At 35.8% G+C, this 20,538-nt stretch overlaps 1 protein-coding gene across 1 annotated transcript in view; it reads right to left on the bottom strand.

Annotated features, from left to right (window-relative positions):
• Window positions 1-19,668, bottom strand: part of MYOZ2 (myozenin 2) — a 38,409-nt gene extending 18,741 nt beyond the window's left edge. Inside the window, exons 1-3 of the mRNA XM_008689466.2 lie at window positions 19,515-19,668; window positions 18,866-18,954; window positions 2,849-3,018 (exon numbers count right to left, since the gene is read on the bottom strand). Of these exons, the coding sequence (XP_008687688.1) occupies window positions 2,849-3,018; window positions 18,866-18,941 (246 nt within the window). The 5' untranslated portion in view covers window positions 18,942-18,954; window positions 19,515-19,668. The remainder of the gene's footprint in view (window positions 1-2,848; window positions 3,019-18,865; window positions 18,955-19,514) is intronic.
• Window positions 19,669-20,538: the final 870 nt, after the last annotated feature.

Below are 20,538 nucleotides of genomic sequence, written 5' to 3'. Positions count from 1 at the left end.
CTGAGTATGGAGCCTACTTAAAAAAAAAAAAAAAAAAGGTTAAAAAAAAGAATTTGATCAATTCATGAACTAGGGATTCAAAATTGGCTTGTGTAGCAAGCAGTGTATCTTCATTTCTTATTCAGAAAGCACATTTCCTGTTATTATCTTTGTCATAAGGTTTGTGTGGCTTGAATTTGCCAGTTTCTCAGCAGTGGAATAAGACCAAAGCTGACCTTATTTTTTTAATTTTTAAAATGATACTTAATATTTGGACAAATGGCATTAAATTACCTGGGAGTTAGTTTATATTTTCATCTAATGATGTCCTAAACATTATAATAAAATAAGAAATGTATATAGAGTTAAATAATTATTTTGACAGTATAGCTTGAGGGAAGCAGTAGAAGTTCATTTCAGAAAATGTAGTCAATAAATTAGGAAAATGTGATATAAATTATATAAAGATGATTCAAGAAATAGACTAAGTAATAGTTGTTTTCCATCTTTCAATGTTATTTTGTTTCCCCTTCACTACACAAAAGCTGTATTTACTTATCTTTGAGCTCCCAGCATTGTATCTAGAACACAGTAGGCATTTAATAAATATTTGCCAAAAGTGTAAATAAATGAATGGAAATAGACCTGAACCTAACATTGTTTTTAAAATTCCTATCATATTAACAAGGCTTGCTCCAAGTTGCAATCTAATGCCTTGATATAGCAAATATATCATTGTATAATGTGGCTCACTATTTTCTCAATGATTTATTATACAGGTCATTTTTAGAATTAAACACAGATCATTAAAGAAGGCACTTTAGAGAACATTTGAGTACATTTCCTAATTTTCTAAATGAGAAAACAGGTCCAGGAAAGCAAAGAAATTTTTAAATTGACTCCAAATTGCGTGGCTTGTAGGGCAGCTGGGACGGAACGCTGGTCTTCTGGTTTCTGGCCCAGTTTCCTTTGATTACACCATGATAAGTGTCAGTACTAAGAATTCTAGAATTCTGAGAGCTGGGTTTCGATCTTCTTTATTATAGAGTTGCTTAAGACAAATTAATATACTTCCTGGAACACTACTTTCCTCATTTCTAGAGAATAGATTTCATCAGACTTCAGAGTATGTTATATAACTCAATGACATACTAGTTCATGGCATACATTATAGTTTATTGCTCTAAGTTACTTATCAGCATTTAATTGTTTATTTTAATATGCCTGTTTTGGACTATTTTGTTTTTTTAGTGTTCAACTTTCTAGGAATACTGAAAAACTACCAAGGCATATTCTTACATTTTAGGAATAATCAGAACATTTGGCCACAGGCTAGTGCCAATAATCTGAGATACTGGTGAGGAGGGAATATGTTGTGTCCATAAAGACATTTAAAAACTCATTGTCTCTTCCTCCGGAACTGTAGTTAAAGCATAGACTTGGAGATGTAAGTATCAGATGTCTAGACTTGTATATATGTTCTCAAAGAATTTCCTTAAGCCACCTTATTTTATACTACTCCTTGTTGTCTAATATTATTAAAAGAATATGATTATATAATTAGACTCCATCAACTGGGATAGGGATTATTTTAGGCTCACACTGTATTAGCTACAGACGTTTTCTGATAAGTAGATATTAGACAAAATTATAGGGTAACATAACATTATATTTATCCATGGCTTCAAGTGAAAAGTCATCCCTTGCAAATGTAAATACTATAGTTCAGTAAGATTTGATGTCTAATTGAATTCATAGTTGTAACTAGACTTTATCTATGGATGTTGAAGGAGGCTTATTAATGTGAAAAAAATTATTTCACTTAAGTTGTCCCTCATATTTATTGTTAACCAGAGAAGCAGACATTTTGAAAACTAACATTTTAGTGTTTGTGGGCGTGGATGTTAGTTCTGTAATGTATTTTAGTAATTATGATAAAAGATCTTAGTGAAACTAGTCTGTTTGTTGCAAAGAAGTGAGATGTCCATTCAAAACAACTTATTCGTGATGGCAGCTGGCAAATGTTTGGGTTTAAATTCACAAGTAAACTTACAGGTTTCCCACAGGTATAGGAAGAAACCCTCAGTAAATAAAACTTAACTTTATTGTAGTCTCCACCCCCTCGTCAAATTTAGAACCAATGCTTTATTCCTTTTTGATTCTTCATGCCTGGTATTTTATTTTTAAAGCTAATTCCCCAAAGCTAGTTGTTTTCCTACTACACACTTCTTCCTTGACAATCTCTCTACATGACAGTTTAAAAGAATATAGTATCAATGCAATATGTAAAATATAATGTAGTTACTTATTCATTTGTTTATTATCTTTCAACTGAGGAAAACTTTTGTCTAAAGAGTTTTGTCCACCTTGGTTTTGTTGTTAATAAAAATCAGACTTCCCTGCTTTGAGTTGAGAGAAGCTCAACTATGTCTGTAGTTCTCAGGCACGTTTCAGTGCTGGGATGTATTCAGTCAATAAAATGCGTATGCTTACTTTGTGGAGTGCTGTGTGCTTTGGAAGTGTTCCCATCCCAAACATTTAACTAGTAGAGATAAGACCATGGAAACTTTTAGTTCTTCCAATCTCCACTCCCTCTCCCTCCTCTTAGCAGAGCAGACCAGCTTTTCAGTGCCAAATTTGTGGGTTTGCAATGTCCCTACTGAACTAAAAAGATACTCATAACATACATAATACTTTTTTTTGTTTATTCATCTAAACAATTTATTTTCATTAAAAAAAGTCTAACAGAATCAACAGAAAAAATATGTTGAATAAATATGTAGAACACTTGTTTGGGAATCTAGTGATACATATACACCTAGAAATGCTGCCTGTTTGTTTAGATACCACATAACCAAGTTATACCTACATTTATTTGTGCTTTAGATTCATACTGGAAATTTTCAAATGTGTATTTATCAGATCTTCTTTGTCGCATCTTAAATAGTCTGGCGCCACGGTTACTGAGATGGGATAATTCTTCCAACATGATGTCTCTGGGGATGCTGACTTTTTTGCCCAGGTGCATGCCATCTACATCTGTAAAACAACATTCATGTGCATGAAAACCCCAAGGTAAGCATTTTTAAATGCTTTGCTAAATTCCATAATTTATTGCCCGCTATCTGCTAGTGTGGTGGGTAAGATAGAGACCCTTTACTCAGACTGCTTTGGGTTGAATACTAGCTCCCTCACTTTCTAACTGTATGATTATAGATATGTTACTTATTTTTCTAAGCCTGAGGCTCCTCATCTCTAAAGTTTGGGTAACACCTACCGAATATGCTTGATATGAGGATTAAATAAAATGCTTCATATAAATCACTTAGCTATGGTACCTGGCACATAGAAACAGTGAATGAAAATTAGCTAATGACACTACTAGTATAATTTATTGTTTCCAAATTTAATGAGTTTTCAAACAGCACTGCTTATAGTTTTAATAAGCTCTGTTTGGCACCCCACAGTTTTGTGTGTTTAAGCTATCCCTGTTGCTTGAGTGCCTACCGTTCCATCTGTGCCACTCCAATCTCTATCTCTGTCAAAATACCATTCATTCTGCAGCCACCATCAAGAAGCCTAGTATAAAGTAGGCAGGTGGTAACTATTGAATGAACAAATCATTCCCAATCCAGCTTAATGCTATTTCTGTGAATCCCTTCACTAAATCCCCATGCATAATTATTCATGCCTTTTTCATATCCCCCCATAGCACTGAATCACAATTACTTGATTCCATTCTACTTATTTAATGGTTTGCATTTTTTAAAAATATATTTTAGTCTTTGTGACCCCCATGCCTTAAATATAGGAGATGTCCAGTAAATGACTGTTATTTTCTATTTCTTGTACTGAAGGACTTTTTTAAAATTGAAAAGAGGTGAAACTCTTCTATTTCCTCCTTTAATCAAGAATATATTTTTGTGTAACCCACAGAATTCTCTTGCCACTGTAGACTGCTAGAAAATGCAGAGGAAGAAAAATTGGGCCATTTGTAAAATAAATAATTCATTATTCTGATTGATTGGGGCAAAATTCTTTGATGATGTGACAAATTAACCCTAATAATGAGGCTTTTGGAGGTGTTAGGGATGAAATAACAGAATTACTTGAATTTTCTCCTTATTTTGCTTTGGAAAAAAATCAATTTGTTTACATATTTTGATGTTACATGGAGAGAAGCTTCACTAATCATAAAAATTATAATATTAAGACTTCTGCCTCTGGGAAGATAGAGTAGATATACTTTCCCTATACTTTACTAAATTCAACTATAAATCCTGGACATTATTTATAAAACAAACATAAGACTCTGAAAGGTGAAGAGAAGAAGGCAACTAGGTAAGAATCTCAGGACTCAAGGAACAATGTGGTAGTGAATTCTCTGGGTTTTCTTTTAGCTTCATAAATCCCAGACTTGGGGTAAGATGCTAGCAACCCAGACACACCAATAAGTGCAGACAAAAAAAAAAAGCCCTAACAAAAGACTGTTACCATTAGGCAAAAGACTAGGAAAGGAGCAGCCTAGAAAAACAGAAAACTTTTAGACAATAACCACTCTACTTCAGCAAAATACCAAAGGAAAAACCGGGCCCTACCCATAGCAACAAAGTCCAAGTGAGGAGCCCAGAATTTTACCCTTCTGAGGCTGTAGCAAGGTGCCCCAATATTCCCACAGGGGTAATATCAGAAAAGCCAAGGAAGAAGCTGGGACTTTCATCCCCGTCGGCCAGTAACGACCCTCCCTCCCAGCAGTGTTAGTGGAGACCATGTCGGGATTTCAAACTACCACCACCCCCATCAGTAATTAAGAGCTCTTCGGCTCAAGTTTCAATGGAGACCAAGTGGGGAACCTGCACTTCTACTTGCACTGAAGTCCCAGGAGAGGAGAAGGAAGTGGGATTGGAAAAGTACTGAAAGAAATAATGGTCAGGGTGCCTGGGTGGCTCAGTCAGTTAAACGTCTGCCTTCAGTTCAGGTCATGATCCTGGAGTCCCAGGATTGAGCCCTACATCAGGCTCCCTGCTTGGCAGGGAGTCTGCTTCTCCCTCTGACCCTCCCCCTCCCCCCTCTCATGCTCTCTCTCTCTCACTCTCTCAAATATATAAATAAATCTTAAAAAAAAATAATGGTTAAAAACTCCCCGAATTAGGCAAGAAAGCTAAATCTACAGATTCAAGAAGCTAAGAGTGTCTTATACAAGATAAGGCAATAGAATTTCACAAGACATATTATAAACCTCTAAAAATTAAAGATGAAAAACCTTGAAAGCAGCCAGAGAAAAATGACAACTTACATCTAGGGAGGGGAAAAAAAATGAGAATGACAGTGAATTTCTCACCAGAAACCATGAAAACCAGGAGAAAGTGGCACAAGTTTACAGAAAGAAAAAAATTGTCAACCCAGAATCTGATACCCATTGAAAATATCCACTGGAAATGAAGGAGAATTTGAGACATCTTCAGATGAAGGGAAACTAGGAGAGTTTTTTTCCTGGAGACCCATCCTAAAACAATGGTTCGAGCAGCTATAACAAAATACCAAAGACCAGTGACTTCTAAACAACAGATATTTATTTCTCATAGTTCTGGAGTCTGGAAATCTGAGAACTAAGTGCCAGCATGGTTAGGGTTCTGGTGAAAGCCCCCTTCTGGGTTGCAGATTGCTGATTTCTTTCTGTGTTCTCACATGGTGCAAGGGACAAGATAGCTCTCTTGGACCTCTTTTTTAAGGGCATTAATCTCTTTCACAAAGACTTGACTGTCATGACCTAATCACCTCCAAAGATTCCATCTCTTAATACCATCACAGAGGCATTAGGATTTCAGTATATGAATTTGGTGGGGACACAAACATTCAGACCATAGCAAAAAGCTAAGAGAAGTTCTTTCAACAGAGGGAAACAATAAAATATGGAGCAAAGAAAGAATACAGTGAGCAACAGTGTGGGTAAATACAATAAGCTTCCTTTCTCCTCTTGAGTTTTCTAAATTATGTTTGATGTTAGAAGCAAAAACTATAACACTCTCTCATATAATTATAAATATATGTAGAAGAAATAGTTAAGACAATTGTATTATAAACAGAGGAGGATAAAGGGATATGAAGGAAGGTAAGTTTTCTATACTTCACTTGAATTGATAAAGTGATGACATCAGTAGACTTTGGTAAGTTATGCATATAAAATGTAATTCTTAGAGCAACTACCAAAAAAGCTATTACAGATGGAATTGAAATCACTGTAGATAAATAGAAATAGAAATCTTAAAAATGTTCAAGTAATCCATAGAAAAATAGGAAAAAGAAAAGACAAATGAAAAACAGATACAACAAACAGAAAACAAAAAATAAAATGATAGAGCTAAGCCCTAACACATCAATAATCACATTAAATATAAATGCTCTAAATATATCAATTAAAGGACAAAGGCTGCAGATTAGATTAAAAAACATGCTCCAACTATATGCTGTCTATAAGAAACTTACTTCAAATAAGTGAGTTGAACAATATAAGCAAGTTGAAAGTAACAGGATGGATGGCCACCTGGATGGCTCAGTCTGTTAAGCATCTGACTCTTGATTTTCTGGCTCAGGTCATGATCTGAGGGTCATGAGATTGGGCCCTCCGTCAGGCTCTGTGCTCAGTGGGGAGTCTGCTTGGGATTCTCTCTTGCCCTCTCCCTCTGCCTCTCCCCCCACTTGCACACACGCTCTCTCTCTTGCGCTCGCTCTCAAATAAATAAATAACTAAATATTTAAAAAACAAAAGAAAGAAAGTAACAGGATGGAAAAAGATATATCAAGCAAATATTAATGGCGATCAGGAGTGGTCATATTAAAATCAAATAAACTAGACTTCAGAGCAAAGACAATTACCAGAGACAGAAAAAGCATTATACAATGATTAAAATATCAATCCACCAAGAAGACCTAGAAATTCTAAATGTGTATGCACCAAACAACAAGAGCAACCACAAAAAGAATTAAAGAACAGAAAGGAGAAATAGATAAATCGACAGTTACAGTTGGAGACTTCAACATCCCTCTCTCAATAAACAATAGAACAACAGACAGAAAATCAGCAAGGTTACAAAAGGACTCAATAATACCATTAACCAGGAAGATCTAATTGACATTTACAGAATTAGATTCTACTGAACAACAACAGAATGCACACTCTTTTCAAGTACTCATGGAACATATACCAAGGTAGACCATATCCTGGGCCATAAAATAAACCTCAACAAATTTAAAAGAGTTAAAACGGTACAGAATATGATTTCTGGTTACAATGGAATCACAGTAGAAATCAGTAACAGAAAGATAATAGGAAAATCTCTAAATATTTAGAAACTAAACAACATACTTGTAGATAATCCATGGGTCAAAGAGGAAGTCTCAAGGGAAATAAAAAAAATTATTGATCTGAATGAAAATAAAAATAAAGCATGTCAAAATTTATGAGACACAGTTAATGCAGTGCTGAAAGGGACATTTATAGCACTAAATGCATACGTTTAAAAAAAAAGAAAAAGTCTCAAATGAATAACCTAAGCTACCTTAAAAACAGAAAAAGGGGGCACCTGGGTAGCTCAGTCAGTTGTGTTCAACTCTTGGTTTCAGCTCAGGTCATGACCCCAGGGTCCTGAGATCAAGCCCCGAGGGGGGCTCTGCACTGAGCATGGAGGCTGCTTAAGATTCTCTCTCTCCCTCTTCCTCTGCCCTTCATCACCCACCCCCTGGCTAGCACGCATGTACACATACATTCTCTCTCTTTCTCAAAAAACAAAACAAAACAAAACAAAAGAAAAAGAGGAGCAAAATAAGCCCAAAGCAAGCAGAAGGAAGGAAATAATAAAGATAACAGCAGAAATTAAAAACCAGTTAAGCATGGGGTTGAGTTTTGAAAGATAAATAGAATTGATAAATCTTTAGCTAGACTGACACAGACAAAAATATAAAAGACCCAAATTACCAATGTTAGGAACAAAGGAAGGAACTACAGACACTGTAGATAGCAAATGGATAATAAGAGAATACTATGAACAACATTATACATAAATTCACATAAATCTGAAAACTTTAAAAAATTCACCAATTTTTGAAAAGCACAAAGTATCACATCTCACCAATATGAAGTAGATAAGTTGATAAATCCTATAAATATAAAGCAATCAAATTTACAGTTTTAAAATCTCCCAAAAAAGAAATCTTCAGAGCTAGATAATTTCACTGGAGAATTCTACCAAACATTTCAAGAATTAACAACCAATTCATAATCTCTGCCTGAAAATAGAAGATGAGAGAACAGTTCCCAATTTGTTTATTAAGCTAATATTACCCTGATACCAGAACCAAAGACAACACACAATAAACAAAGCTACCGACCAATATTCCTCATGCATATGGAAGCAAAAATCCTTAACAAAATATTAGTAATTAGAATTCAAAAATATACAAAAAAATTATATACCATGAATAAGTGGGGTTTATTCCAGAGATACTGACTGGTTCAATATTCAAAAATCAATATATTCCTCTGTATTAATAGGCTAGAGAAGAAAAGTTACATGATCATACCTTTGGGACCGAGGGCCCGGCAAAACGCTATTAAACATGACACCACAGGCACAATTCATTAGAGGAAAAAATTACAAATGGACTTCATCAAAATTAAAAGCTTTTGCTCTGAGAAAGACTTTTACAAGGATGAAAAGACAAGCTGCAGAGTGGGAAACCGTATTTGACAACAAGCTAGATTATATAAAGAACTCTCAAAACTCACCAGTAAAAATGCAAACAGTCCAATTAGAACATGGGCCAAAGACATGAAAAGACATTTCACCAAAGAGGATATATAGATGGCAAATAAGCGTACAAAAAGAAGTTCAACATCATCAGTCAATTCAAATTAAGGAAATGCAAATTAAGACCATAATGCGATCTCACTATTAGAATGGCTAAAATGAAAAATAGTGATAGCTCCTAATGCTGGGGAGGGTGTGGAGAAACTGGGTCACTCATATATTGCTATTGGAAATGTAGAATGGTACAGCCACTCTAGAAAGTAATTTAGTAGTTTCTGTTAAAAACCTACCATAGAACTAACAGTAACTGGGCGTTTATCCCAGTTCACACAAAAAGCTATGTACAAATGTTCATAGTAACTTTATTCTTAATTAAAAACAAAACAGCAATAATCCAGACATACTTCAATGAGTAAATAGTTAAAACACTGTGGTCCAGCCACATCATGGTACTCAGCAATAAAAAGGAAAAACTATTGAAACATACATCTCCTGGCTCTATCTCCAGAGAATTACACTGAATGAAAAAAGCCAATCCCCAAAGGTTTTTTATATATATATATATATATATATATATATGTATATGTATATGTATATGTATATATAATTAATATAGCATTCTTGAAATGAAAAAATATATATAGAGAGAAATAAAGAGCAGAGTAGTAATTGGCAGGAGTCTCCTGACTATATTAATGACAATATTCTGGTTGTGATAGTGTACAATAGCTTTGCAAGACGTAACCTTGGGGGAAATTAGGAAAGGGTACATGATGGGACAGCTCTGTATTATTTCTTACAATTGCATATGAACTGCAATTATCTAAAAAAAAAAAAAAGCTACCAACCCATAAAAAGACATGAATAATCCTTAAGTGTAAATTGCTAAGTGAAAGAAGCCGGTCTGTAAAAGCTACACACTGTATGGTTCCAACTACATGGCATTCTGGAAAAGGCAAAACTCTGAAGACAGTAGAAGAATCAGTGGTTGCCAAGAGCTCGTGGGGAGGGAGCGGGGATAAACAGGTAGAGTACAAGGGATTTCTAGGGCAGTGAGACTATGCCCTATGATACTATAATGGCAGTTACATGACATTATGCATTCATGAAAGCCCATAAAGCAATACAACACAGAGTGACCCCTAATGTAAACTATGGACTTTAGTTGTTGTTTCTTTTTTAAGATTTTATTTACTTATTTTAGGGAGAGAGAGAGAGAGAGAGAGAGTGTGTGTGTGTGTGTGTGTGTGTGTGTGTGCACGCTCAGGGGAGGAGCAGAGGGAGAGGGAAAGGGAGACAATCTCCAGCAGACTCTACACTGAATGCAGAGCCCAAAGCGGGGCTCGATCCCAGGACCCCAAGTCGTGACCCCAGCCGAAACCAAGAATTAGATGCTTAACTAACTGAGCCACCCAGGCACCCCTGGACTTTAGTTTTTAATAGTGTATCAATATTGGTTCATTAACCATAACCAGTATATCACACTAAGGCAAGATGTTAATAATAGGGGAAACCATGTGTTGGGAGGAGAATGGGTATATGGGAACACTCTATACTTTCCGCTTAGTTTTTCTGTAAACCTGAAACTGCTCTAAAAATAGTCTATTATTAAAATAAAATTTAATTAAAAAAATTCATAGCCCTTTCTAATACAATACAGAGCAGCTTTGTTTGCTCTCCAGTATGGGGGGAAAAAGCTATGCTTTACAAATCCCCAGGGATGGCAGAGATTGCCTATGAAAAAGGAATAGGAGGAAAAGAGCAAAGTAAATGAGGGTGTTTTATAATAGTTGCCTGGGATTTGCTTGCCAGCCCTGCTGAGTTGTACAAGGAGTGTTTGCCTTCATTTATTTGCAAGTGTTTGAAATCTTTGTTACTGTGTGCTTGGAACATGGAAGAAGTTAGGTTATTTTTCAGCATATCTATGAATATATACTTCAGTATTCTAGAGAGAGTGACAGGGTGGGCTCTTTCAACTTTCTGATCCTTTTTTTTTTTTTTAAGAAATTATTTGTTTACTTGAGAGAGAGAGAGAGAATGAGTAGGGGGTGGGGGAGAGGGAGAGGGAGAAGCAGCCTCCCCACCAAATAGGGAGCCCTGTGTGGCTCTATCCCAGGGTCCTGGGATCATGACTTGAGCCAAAGGCAGGCCCTTAACCAACTGGGCCACACAGGTGCCCAACTTTTTGATTCTATAATAAAAATCACAAGTTCCCTTTAGATCACAAAGGATAGAAGAAACAGTATTGCTTATACTTAGTGCAGTTATGGGAAGGGGGAATCTCCTTCTTTAAATGCTTCTCAAAACAATTCAATTAGCAATAAGAAAGAGAGAGAATGAAATAGTAACACAAAAATCAAAATCTACAGATTTTTTCCATTAAACTTTTCTAGAAATACATATTCTATATAATGTAATTATATATTACAAATAATGTTTTTAAACCAATTTAGGTTTTTCCCGAAAAACCTTTCTAATGGGATATTTTCAGGAAATGAAAAATGCCCCCAAACAGGCAGCCACTAGAAAATGCAGAGATGACAATCTTCATAGTTATGGAATCTTTCTCCTTACAATTAAGGCTACAAATATTTTCCATAAAGAAACCAAAACAGAAATGCAACTTTTTTCTTCCTCCCCATTTCTGTTACTGATTACAAACAGTTAAATGAAAATAGAGGTGTTAGAAAAAGGAATAGCATATTCTTATATTAATTTCTATACCTTCTAAATTCCAAGCTAAGGCATAAGTTTAATTCTGTGACTCCGGACTGAAATTTGAGAAAATGTCTTTATCTCATTTCCCTCTTCCTAATGCCCCCTCCCCCGATACTAGCTGATTCCACATGACTTAAGTAGATTCCATCCTGCTGGCCCCTATGATTTACAGTAGTCTTCTGGGGTGTGTTTGACCGGAGTTGATCAGATTTTGTGATTGGTTCAGAAACAAGTACAAGACCTGACCCAGGCCAATGAGAATGAATATCAGGACTTTTCTCTGCGAATGTTGTGCCAAAGATGCTTTCTTTATTCTGATGCATGTAAGCAGGGAAGTATATTGCCCAGGAAGCTGTTAGCGGGTACTTGATAGAATGATAGAACCAGGCTTGGGATGAAGCTTACCCCAAGGAAATCAAAACAGAGACAGAGAAGCCAGAAAATGCTTGGCGGCATACTTGAGTGGCTAGATGAAGCCCTACCAGATCACCTCTGAACTTTCCAGATATGTGAGCTACAAATTTCCTTTATTGTTTAAGCTAGTTGGCCTCTGACTTTCTCTTATTTTCAACTAAAAGTATGCTGATATAGTTATTCTCTCCAGATCTTCGTCTCACTGATGTAGGTCCAAAACATATATATTAAGATGGGAGTCGTAAGGAAAAGTGAGGAAGTCCAGCCTAAAAGCCCGCAAGTGGGGGCCTCAAAGAGGAAAGAGAGCAGAGAACAGAGCTATAACAAAAATGGATATACCACTGGTCACAGACTCATCTGGTTTCATAAGAAACATTCACTCCTTTTTAGCAAAGCACTGGAACCATCACTCAAGCTGCTATAAGGAATAGATGTTCAGTAAGAGCCATGAGGAACTTACCTACCTTTGATGTCAGGGATACAAAGAAATAATCAGCTGGCACAATCTGTTATTATTAATAAATTTGTATCATGAGAGAGGAGAAATAAGAGACAAAAAGGAAAAAGGAGGATAAAATAATGGACACTCAACCCCTTTTCTTATTCTTCATACTCCATTCTACTTTCTCTAAGCCTACATTTTCTCCCGCCTACTCTGTGATACACAGTGAGTTTACTGGCTTTGAGTGGCCATCTGAAAGTATTAAGGACCCTGGGACCCTGGGGCCAGTATTATCATTCTGGATGATAAGTCAGCACTAGGCTGACAAGCTTCTACTGGCTCACAAAAATTGACTGATAAATTTTCAAGAATTCTGTGAGCCAGTAGTTAACTTCAGTAAACACAGCCCTAATTAAAAGTGAATTATATAAATTTAATAATTAGATAAAGTATTTAAAAACAAAACAATAAATACTCAAAAAGTATCACTTTCTAAGTCTTTTTACTGCATTTTGCTATTATCTATGCTCCTGATGTTATTTATATCTGTTTGTATGTGTATGGTGGAAATACTATATAATGTATTACTGCACATATTTTCCTAAATCTCCTTTCAGTGCCTTCTTGACGGTAGCTTGAAATCAGCTGTGGTGGGTGTATTTATACCATAGAAATTGGCAAACTCTAAAAACCAAGTTATTCTACCCAGCACCGCCCCAAAGAACCAGTTGTTAGGTATTTACTAGCAAGGTACTAAACAGGAATATGTGAAGTCAACATATTTTGCATAAACAAACAAACAGCAAAAGACATATCTAAATTATCTAAGGTTTTCTTCCCTTCCTTTCCAATAGTTAAATTTATAACTGGAGCAGGAGTTCCAAACCATCTGTGAGGGGAATCTAATGTATGAACACTTTACTTAAACCTTCAGAGTGAAGAACACTGTCAACTGAGCACACAGAATCTAAGTTCAGCTGTTCCCTGCCCTTTATTGCAAACCCCTCTGCAGGGTCTTAACAGTGTTTTTAATCTGGATGCCTGATAAATGATATAACTTATTCAGGATACATATCCTTGCCTTGATGGATTAGAAGGTTGTCTTTGTGGCATTAGATCATCTATTGAAAATAATGTTGCTAGGCATACCTTCCTATTGATGTCATTTATAGTGATCCAGAATTTTCCCTTTATTTAAAAATTTTATAGGACTTGATATATTGTATTTTGCTACTATTACAAGAATCAACAATTATTTATGAACAGTTGAATATCTAATTATAAATTGATACAGACATATAATCCAAGGGTCTTGGCCATAATCAAAGTAATTTCCACAAAAAAACCCACAATTTTTAATCTGCTAGAAATATTAAATAAGTGTTAACCAATATTCTTCCTCAGTAGTATCCTCAAATGTACAATACTTTTGTAGTTAAATTAAGATTTAAAATCTTACATTAAAAAGTTCGAATATTTTGATTTTTGAGTATACTTTCCTTCTATCTTTCATATTGTGGAGCCCCATTACTATGAGTATTAGAAACCAAATGGAAAATTGCATTTTATTGAGACAATATGTGATCTTTGAAAATGTGATCAGTTCCTTCTTCAAATCTTACATTAATGCATAGTCTTTCAAACAAACACTGGACTTAAGTTACCCCAAAAGGAAACATTCTTTTTTTCACATTTATTTCATATGCTAACGTTCTGAAACTTGATCAAATGACTTATGTGTATGCAGGTAGTTCGACATATTTAATGTGAAATTTTGATCCTACCAAAAGCTACATATTTAGTTAGATCAGTGAATCTAATTCATAGTTTGTAAAGAAACTCATTTACACATAATTGTAGGAAGACAAAAAATCTTTTAAAAAGAACCTCTTTCCTCATGATTCCCTGGCAGCTGCAATTATGGTAGAATGGGCAAAACCAGTGGAGGGGAGTTAACCAAAACTGACTTGCTCTAGGGTGATTCTATTGATTTACTTAGAAGCCTGAGGCCAACGATTTTCTCTGCTCTCACAGGTCTCTTCTGCCTGTTCACAGATAGTTGGCGTAAGTGGATTGAATAATAGTCCATAAAATATGCTTTATTTAAAAATGTAACATACATATATACATATTATGTAAAAGATAATAGTCCAGACTGTGATTTTGAATAATGCCTGAAAAGACAATTGATAAAAAGGTCATTAATAATTTTCTTTACATTAAAAAGTTGATTTTGAAATCCATCTGAGATGCTTTAACTTCCTATTTTATATCTCTGCTTTGATTTGAGTTCTACAGCTATTATAGAGTTTTCAAAAACTTACTATTAAAATATTATCATTTAATAACTGTAATTTTATAAACATTTAAGAAATGAGACTACCAATATATTGAATTGCACAATTTGAATTACACAATCATTTAGTACTGTTTAGGAAATACACATGTACAGCATATTAGAGTGAAAAAGACAACAAAGAAACCAGGATGATAGAATAGTATGGTTGGACTTAATACTGTGATATCTACTTGGGTAGTAGCTAGAATTTAGCCCTCTGCTGCTACTTTTCTGAAGGACCTTATCAGAAGTTTGGAAAACTATGGCATGCTCAGAAAATCTGTGAATCCACAAGATGTTACTGCACAACAAATTTAAAAAAACACGCTTTTCTCTTGGGCTATGGAATGTTAACATGAAAATTTAGACCAAGGAAAACTAATAAACTTGTACACTGAAGCATTAGGTTAAGTTCTTTATCTCCCCCAACTTCCATATTTGATATGTGGTACTTAAGGCCTTCTCAGTGTCCTAATTTTAACATTGATGGCCTGATTAATAAATTATAGTTTAAGATATGCTGATGCAGGAAAAGCAAAAGCAGTCTTCACATAATCTTCCGTCTGAATTTCTAGATTTTATACTCTATACTTTTCAAAGTGCCCTTGCAATTTATGTCAATATTATCATTGTCTTTGTTATTGGAGGAACTCAAATATGCTGATGTTTGACTGCAGCACACAGCTCAGTGAATTAGAATCATGGAATTTTAGAATTAAACATATCAGCAAATCCAACCTCCTCATGTTCAGATGAGGAATCTGATGTCTGGTCTGGAACCCAGGGCTCCTGGTACCATATCAACAACAACACTCCATTTAGAACCCAGGCTTCCTGTTTTCAGACCACAAAGCTAAACTCTTTTCCTGAAGTCACAAAAACAGTCTTCTGTGTGCTGGGAAAAGCTGTTCACCAGTCATGCAGGGAAAAATTAAAAACATAAACAAAAAACATACCAGAAAAGCCCTCACAGAGCCCCAGTGAAAAAACTGTAGGGTGACTGCAGCAGCCTTCCAAGGCACTGTGGTCTTCCCTGTTTCTGAAGTTCTTTTAACCTGTCAGTTATGTCTGTGTGTAAGACCGGGGGACAGCGTATGCCCTGTTCTTCTTATGGTTATTTTCATTCCAGTTCATTTTCCCCACCACTTCTGGACAGATGTCATTTGCTCTAGAGAGCATCGCCTTCTTCTATTCTCACTCCCCCTTCTCTTTCTGTCAACTTATCACTCCCTATCATTTTTATGCTTCTCTATCTCTCTCCCTCCTCCAGTATTCAAGTCTGAAAGAGTTACTGAGTGAGAGAGGAACAGGATTAATACCAGAGAAGATGTACTAATTAGGCACAAATGGCACAGAGCCCCCACAACTAATTCATGCATGGATAATGACAAAATATTTTTGTATTTTTGTCTGTCTTTTAGAATAGCATTTGTTAGGTGGTAGCAACATGGTTCTCTTACTTCTGTATAAAGCACGGAAGTTTTGTTTCACAGCAGTAACACAAGACAACTACTATCATCAGCTCTACTCCTTCTAATGTTGATGATGAGCATCATGATTGTGATCATGATATAGTGATACAATGACGTGAAAGTATAGAGCCTTAGTGTCAGGCGATACTTTCTATTAATTATTTGTTGGGAGTGTGGTATATTTGCTGCTGGGACATAATTTGACACCAAAAACATAATGGATCTGTAATAAGTAACAATTTGGGGCGTAGTTAGTAGAGGTTGGAAGTTATCTACATTTTTACTCATTCTATCCAGTTCTGTGTATTTTAGTCTAGATGGGTAGGATTTTTCATTAATTCTTTGCGGTTATTTCACCTTCGGGTGGAATAAGTACTCTGATGTAAAACTCTCCTTTTTGATTCTTATGTTTTCCTACTGATTGATCTCAAAGGCTCACCACTATAGTGTCTCTCCCAGATGACAAGAACCGGAATGAACTTCCAGTACGTGTTAAAAGACAACCCATTTAGTCAGCTCATTGTCACATTTCATTCTTCTCCAGGCTAAATGTTTTTGAAAAGTGATATAAAAAATAAAGGAGTTGTAACGTACAAAAGAAAAAAAAATCCTGATGCACAAGGGGGGAAGGAGGTGAGAGAAGGGCTTCGAAAACATCCTTCTCTGTTCAGTTTTATAAAGGAAAAGCCAACCCAAGTTTGATTTACTAAGTGTTATAATTAAGATTGAAACAGTTGCATGCTCTATCTTAAATTACCCAGATTTTTACTGCTGTGAAGTATTTGAAAGTTTGGAGGATTATTCCCAAAAAGGTTTCGTTGCAGTCTGTCTCATCTCTGTGTCCACGACACTTCCCTAGCTCTAGATCTCTAGACACCATGTCATATACAAATAGTAAAGTTCCATAGAATATGTCAGAGGAAATAAGAGAGGGAAATTATTTAAGCTGTTTCATAAAGTACTACAGCTATTTTATCTGAGGTGAGTTAAGAAAGCCTGCGATCATCCTGCATTATCTGGATACTTGACCTCCAAACACAGGCAGAGCATGTGACTCCACTTAAAGGGGCTGGATATCTACCCGTGACCTGGGAGGGAGGCTTCAGCAGCCTTTACATGGCCAGGACCTACTGGTGGTAAGATAATAGTTTGGAGGGTTTTTTTCCCCTTGAGATAGAATTGTATTTTTTCTTTATATTTCATAAACACAAAAGTTATAAGAAAAAGATATTCTTACCCTTGTAGGTCTATGTCAGGACTACCATAGAGTAGAATCCGACACATGATTTAAACTGGGAATACATTAAATGGATCAACTGATTCATGAGTAGAATGCAATTAAAAAAATAACTTATCTCAAGTCCAGTTTTAAGATAAATAATTTATTCTCAAACTCAAGTGTTCATCTAGGTTTTCCTTGTTGATCAGGAAAACTATAAAAACAATTTCAAGTAAACTACCTGAAGCAGGATATATAAAGAAACATAAAAATGTAAAAGATGTGTGAATTTTTCAACTTTGGACTGGTACAAGTTTAGTTCTGGAATCTGATTCAGATTTATTCTCGCTTTATACCAAGCTAGTCTGACATCATAGTAAAACACGGAAACTAAGTTGAATCCAGTATGCTAATTTTATATTATAGAAAATGAAACTTAACAACAGGACTCTTTAGATATGACTACATTGTATAGGGAGTATCTAAAACAATCTTTGATTGGTTCTATGCAGTATGCTTTATGGAAGGTGAAATAGGAAAACACTATACTTACCCCTGTTCCCGGCTGCCCCCACCAGATCTCATGCCTCTAGGTCTCAATAGTGTTCAGGTGAAAGGTTACATTTCCTTGTCAATGGAGGGGAAATAAGGAGGCATTCTGAAAACTCCACAGATATATCTGGAATGGCTCAAATCAGCCCTTAAAAGCATCTGGATAGTCTACCCATTCACTTTTAAAATTGATGCTCTCCTTGGCTCATTAAGTTGACTTTCCTTTATGACAATCAAAATGCAATTTATAAAGCATTGCTTTCTAGAGTTATTTGCCAGAACTTAAGGAAAAGGAGAGTGGAATATCATCTTGCTTCTAATTTATATTAATTTTTTTTGAGTCATATGCTTTGAGACTACCTAAACTTTATACTTCCCTAGACATTATAAATAAAAGTAGATTTCTACTGAAAATATCTTAGTAAAGCAATTACTAAATATGATGACTGGTTTCACGGTGAAAGAAATTCACAATATGAATTCCAACTTAACAGCTTTTGTGCAAAAAGGATGATAGAATATACTTTTAATGTTTTATGTAATATAAGGTAAAAGAAATCAAGATTGCCATGTGGGTTGGACCATGAAGACAAGTATGAGACCTGTCCCAAAAAAGGAATTGAGAGTGATATTAACTTATAATGTGAAATGTGAAAGGCAAGCCAAGCAGAATGTACATCAGCTGTCAGATTGCTTCATTCCTTTAGAGCAGTTGTTGATCTGAAAATAGCTTTCAGATGAGAAAGGATGACTACAAAAGGATTAGTTACCATAGGCTTTTCTACACCCCCTAGAGCTCCAGGTTTGTTATGACAGAATAGCAAAAATTTAAAGGAAGTAAACTATAGAATATTAAATAACATCAGGAAGGATCTTTGTTAAGGCTGAGCTAAATTAATGCTAAAAAAGGATTTTTATTGATACCATTTCCATGGATTTCCTTCATGATGGCTGATGCTTGCTGTTTTCTCTGCTTCACCATGGTATTGTGTGAAAGCATGGTTTTTTGTTCCCTGTAGAAAATAAAGGAATGCTATTGAGACAATGTGAAGAACTCATTTGGAGTGTTTTATAATCATCCTTTTGAAAGAGAGCATCTTTGTTCTTTATTAGGAATTTATGACTGCTTTCTACTGAGTGACTTTAATATGCATTCTCTGTCTGGTGACAGAGCATGTTATTCATTGACAGGCAATGTCACAGTGAACAGAAGATAATACTCAGAGTTTCAGGCCCAGTCTTATCTATACACTTGTACAATGGTCACCAGGCAATGAGAAACAATGAAAGAGCTGCCTCCTTTCCCCTCCCTCTTTCTTTTCCACAGTTTATTTTAATCTGTCATTGTTTCCTTATTGGCCTTCATTTGTACCAGCATCACAGTACATCAGTTCCAACAAACTGTAAGAATGAAGAAAGGACACTAGATTAAACCAGAACTCTTTGGTGGTGGCATTTTAATATTAGCATCAACAGCTGCCCTTTAAAGCAAAGAATGCCCATTTATGAGTCATAACTCTGAACCTCCTTGGACAACTGACTAATAAAACATTTTAGGAAACAATATACTCACCTTGCTCTGAGACTGTGCTTTTCAGCAGGGATGAGTCCCAATTTGTGTAGGAAAGAGTGGAGATGGAATATGGATGGCACTTGGGCCCGATGGTTTTTATCCCTGAGCCTGGGACGGCATGGTCCCTAGCTCTGACTCAAACTGGGACTGAGCCTTTCTGAAGAGACTGGCATCCAGCTGACATCAACTGACTATATATAGCACCAAATACTTCAGCTACTCATATCTTCCTGGCGAAAGGGAGGAACAGTGAAAGATTAGGTTCTCTCCATTGTGTTTCTAGTTTGTGAGATGGTTGAATGAACATACAGAAAGTCTTTATGGAGCAACCTCTCTTTGAGGAGATAGTAGCCAAAAGGAATTTTTTAAACTTTTTAAGATGTAGATCTTATGCTACATCATAATTGAGGTGGCAAGAGACACATACGTGAATTAGACCAGAAAGATAGATCATTAACCTTGACAATGAAAATATGGGCGATAATATCTATGGAGTTTCAAGAATGAAGAAAGCAATGTGGGGTGGATCACTAGAGCCATTACTTAAGCAGGAGTGAGAACTTATGCTAGGTTCAGAAAAATGGATAATATTTGAAAGGCGAAATGGGGGAACACTTGGAAGTGGCACTAAAGGTTGAGCCATGAAGTTATTTGAATAAAAGCTGAGACTCATAACTGGGTCATACTTTTTGAAGAGACCCTATTAAGAACAGTGCCTACAAAGTTGACTAATTTTTGCAAGGTCTGGAGTCAAGGATTCCTATTTGGGAGAATGACAGGATAACAGGTTTGGAAGGTAGGCCCTGTTGGCCTCCTTGTTGGTCTTTGAACACAGAAGAAACATTCCCATTTCTGGGCTATTCCTGCTTGCTGTAACATGTTCTTCTTCTACCCATATGGCTTACTCTCTCATGCAATCAGGACTCCACTCAAATATTGATTCCTTTTAAAGCACTTCCCTAGTCACCTTGTCTAAAATATCACATGGTGCTATTCTCTGGTCCCTAATTATGCTTCATTTTTC

Source organism: Ursus maritimus, unplaced genomic scaffold, assembly GCF_017311325.1.
Source record: "Ursus maritimus isolate PB19 unplaced genomic scaffold, ASM1731132v1 scaffold_11, whole genome shotgun sequence".
NCBI classification, from domain to species: domain Eukaryota; kingdom Metazoa; phylum Chordata; class Mammalia; order Carnivora; family Ursidae; genus Ursus; species Ursus maritimus.
Note: the sequence above shows the minus strand (reverse complement) of the source record. Positions and strands in the feature narration are given on the sequence as shown.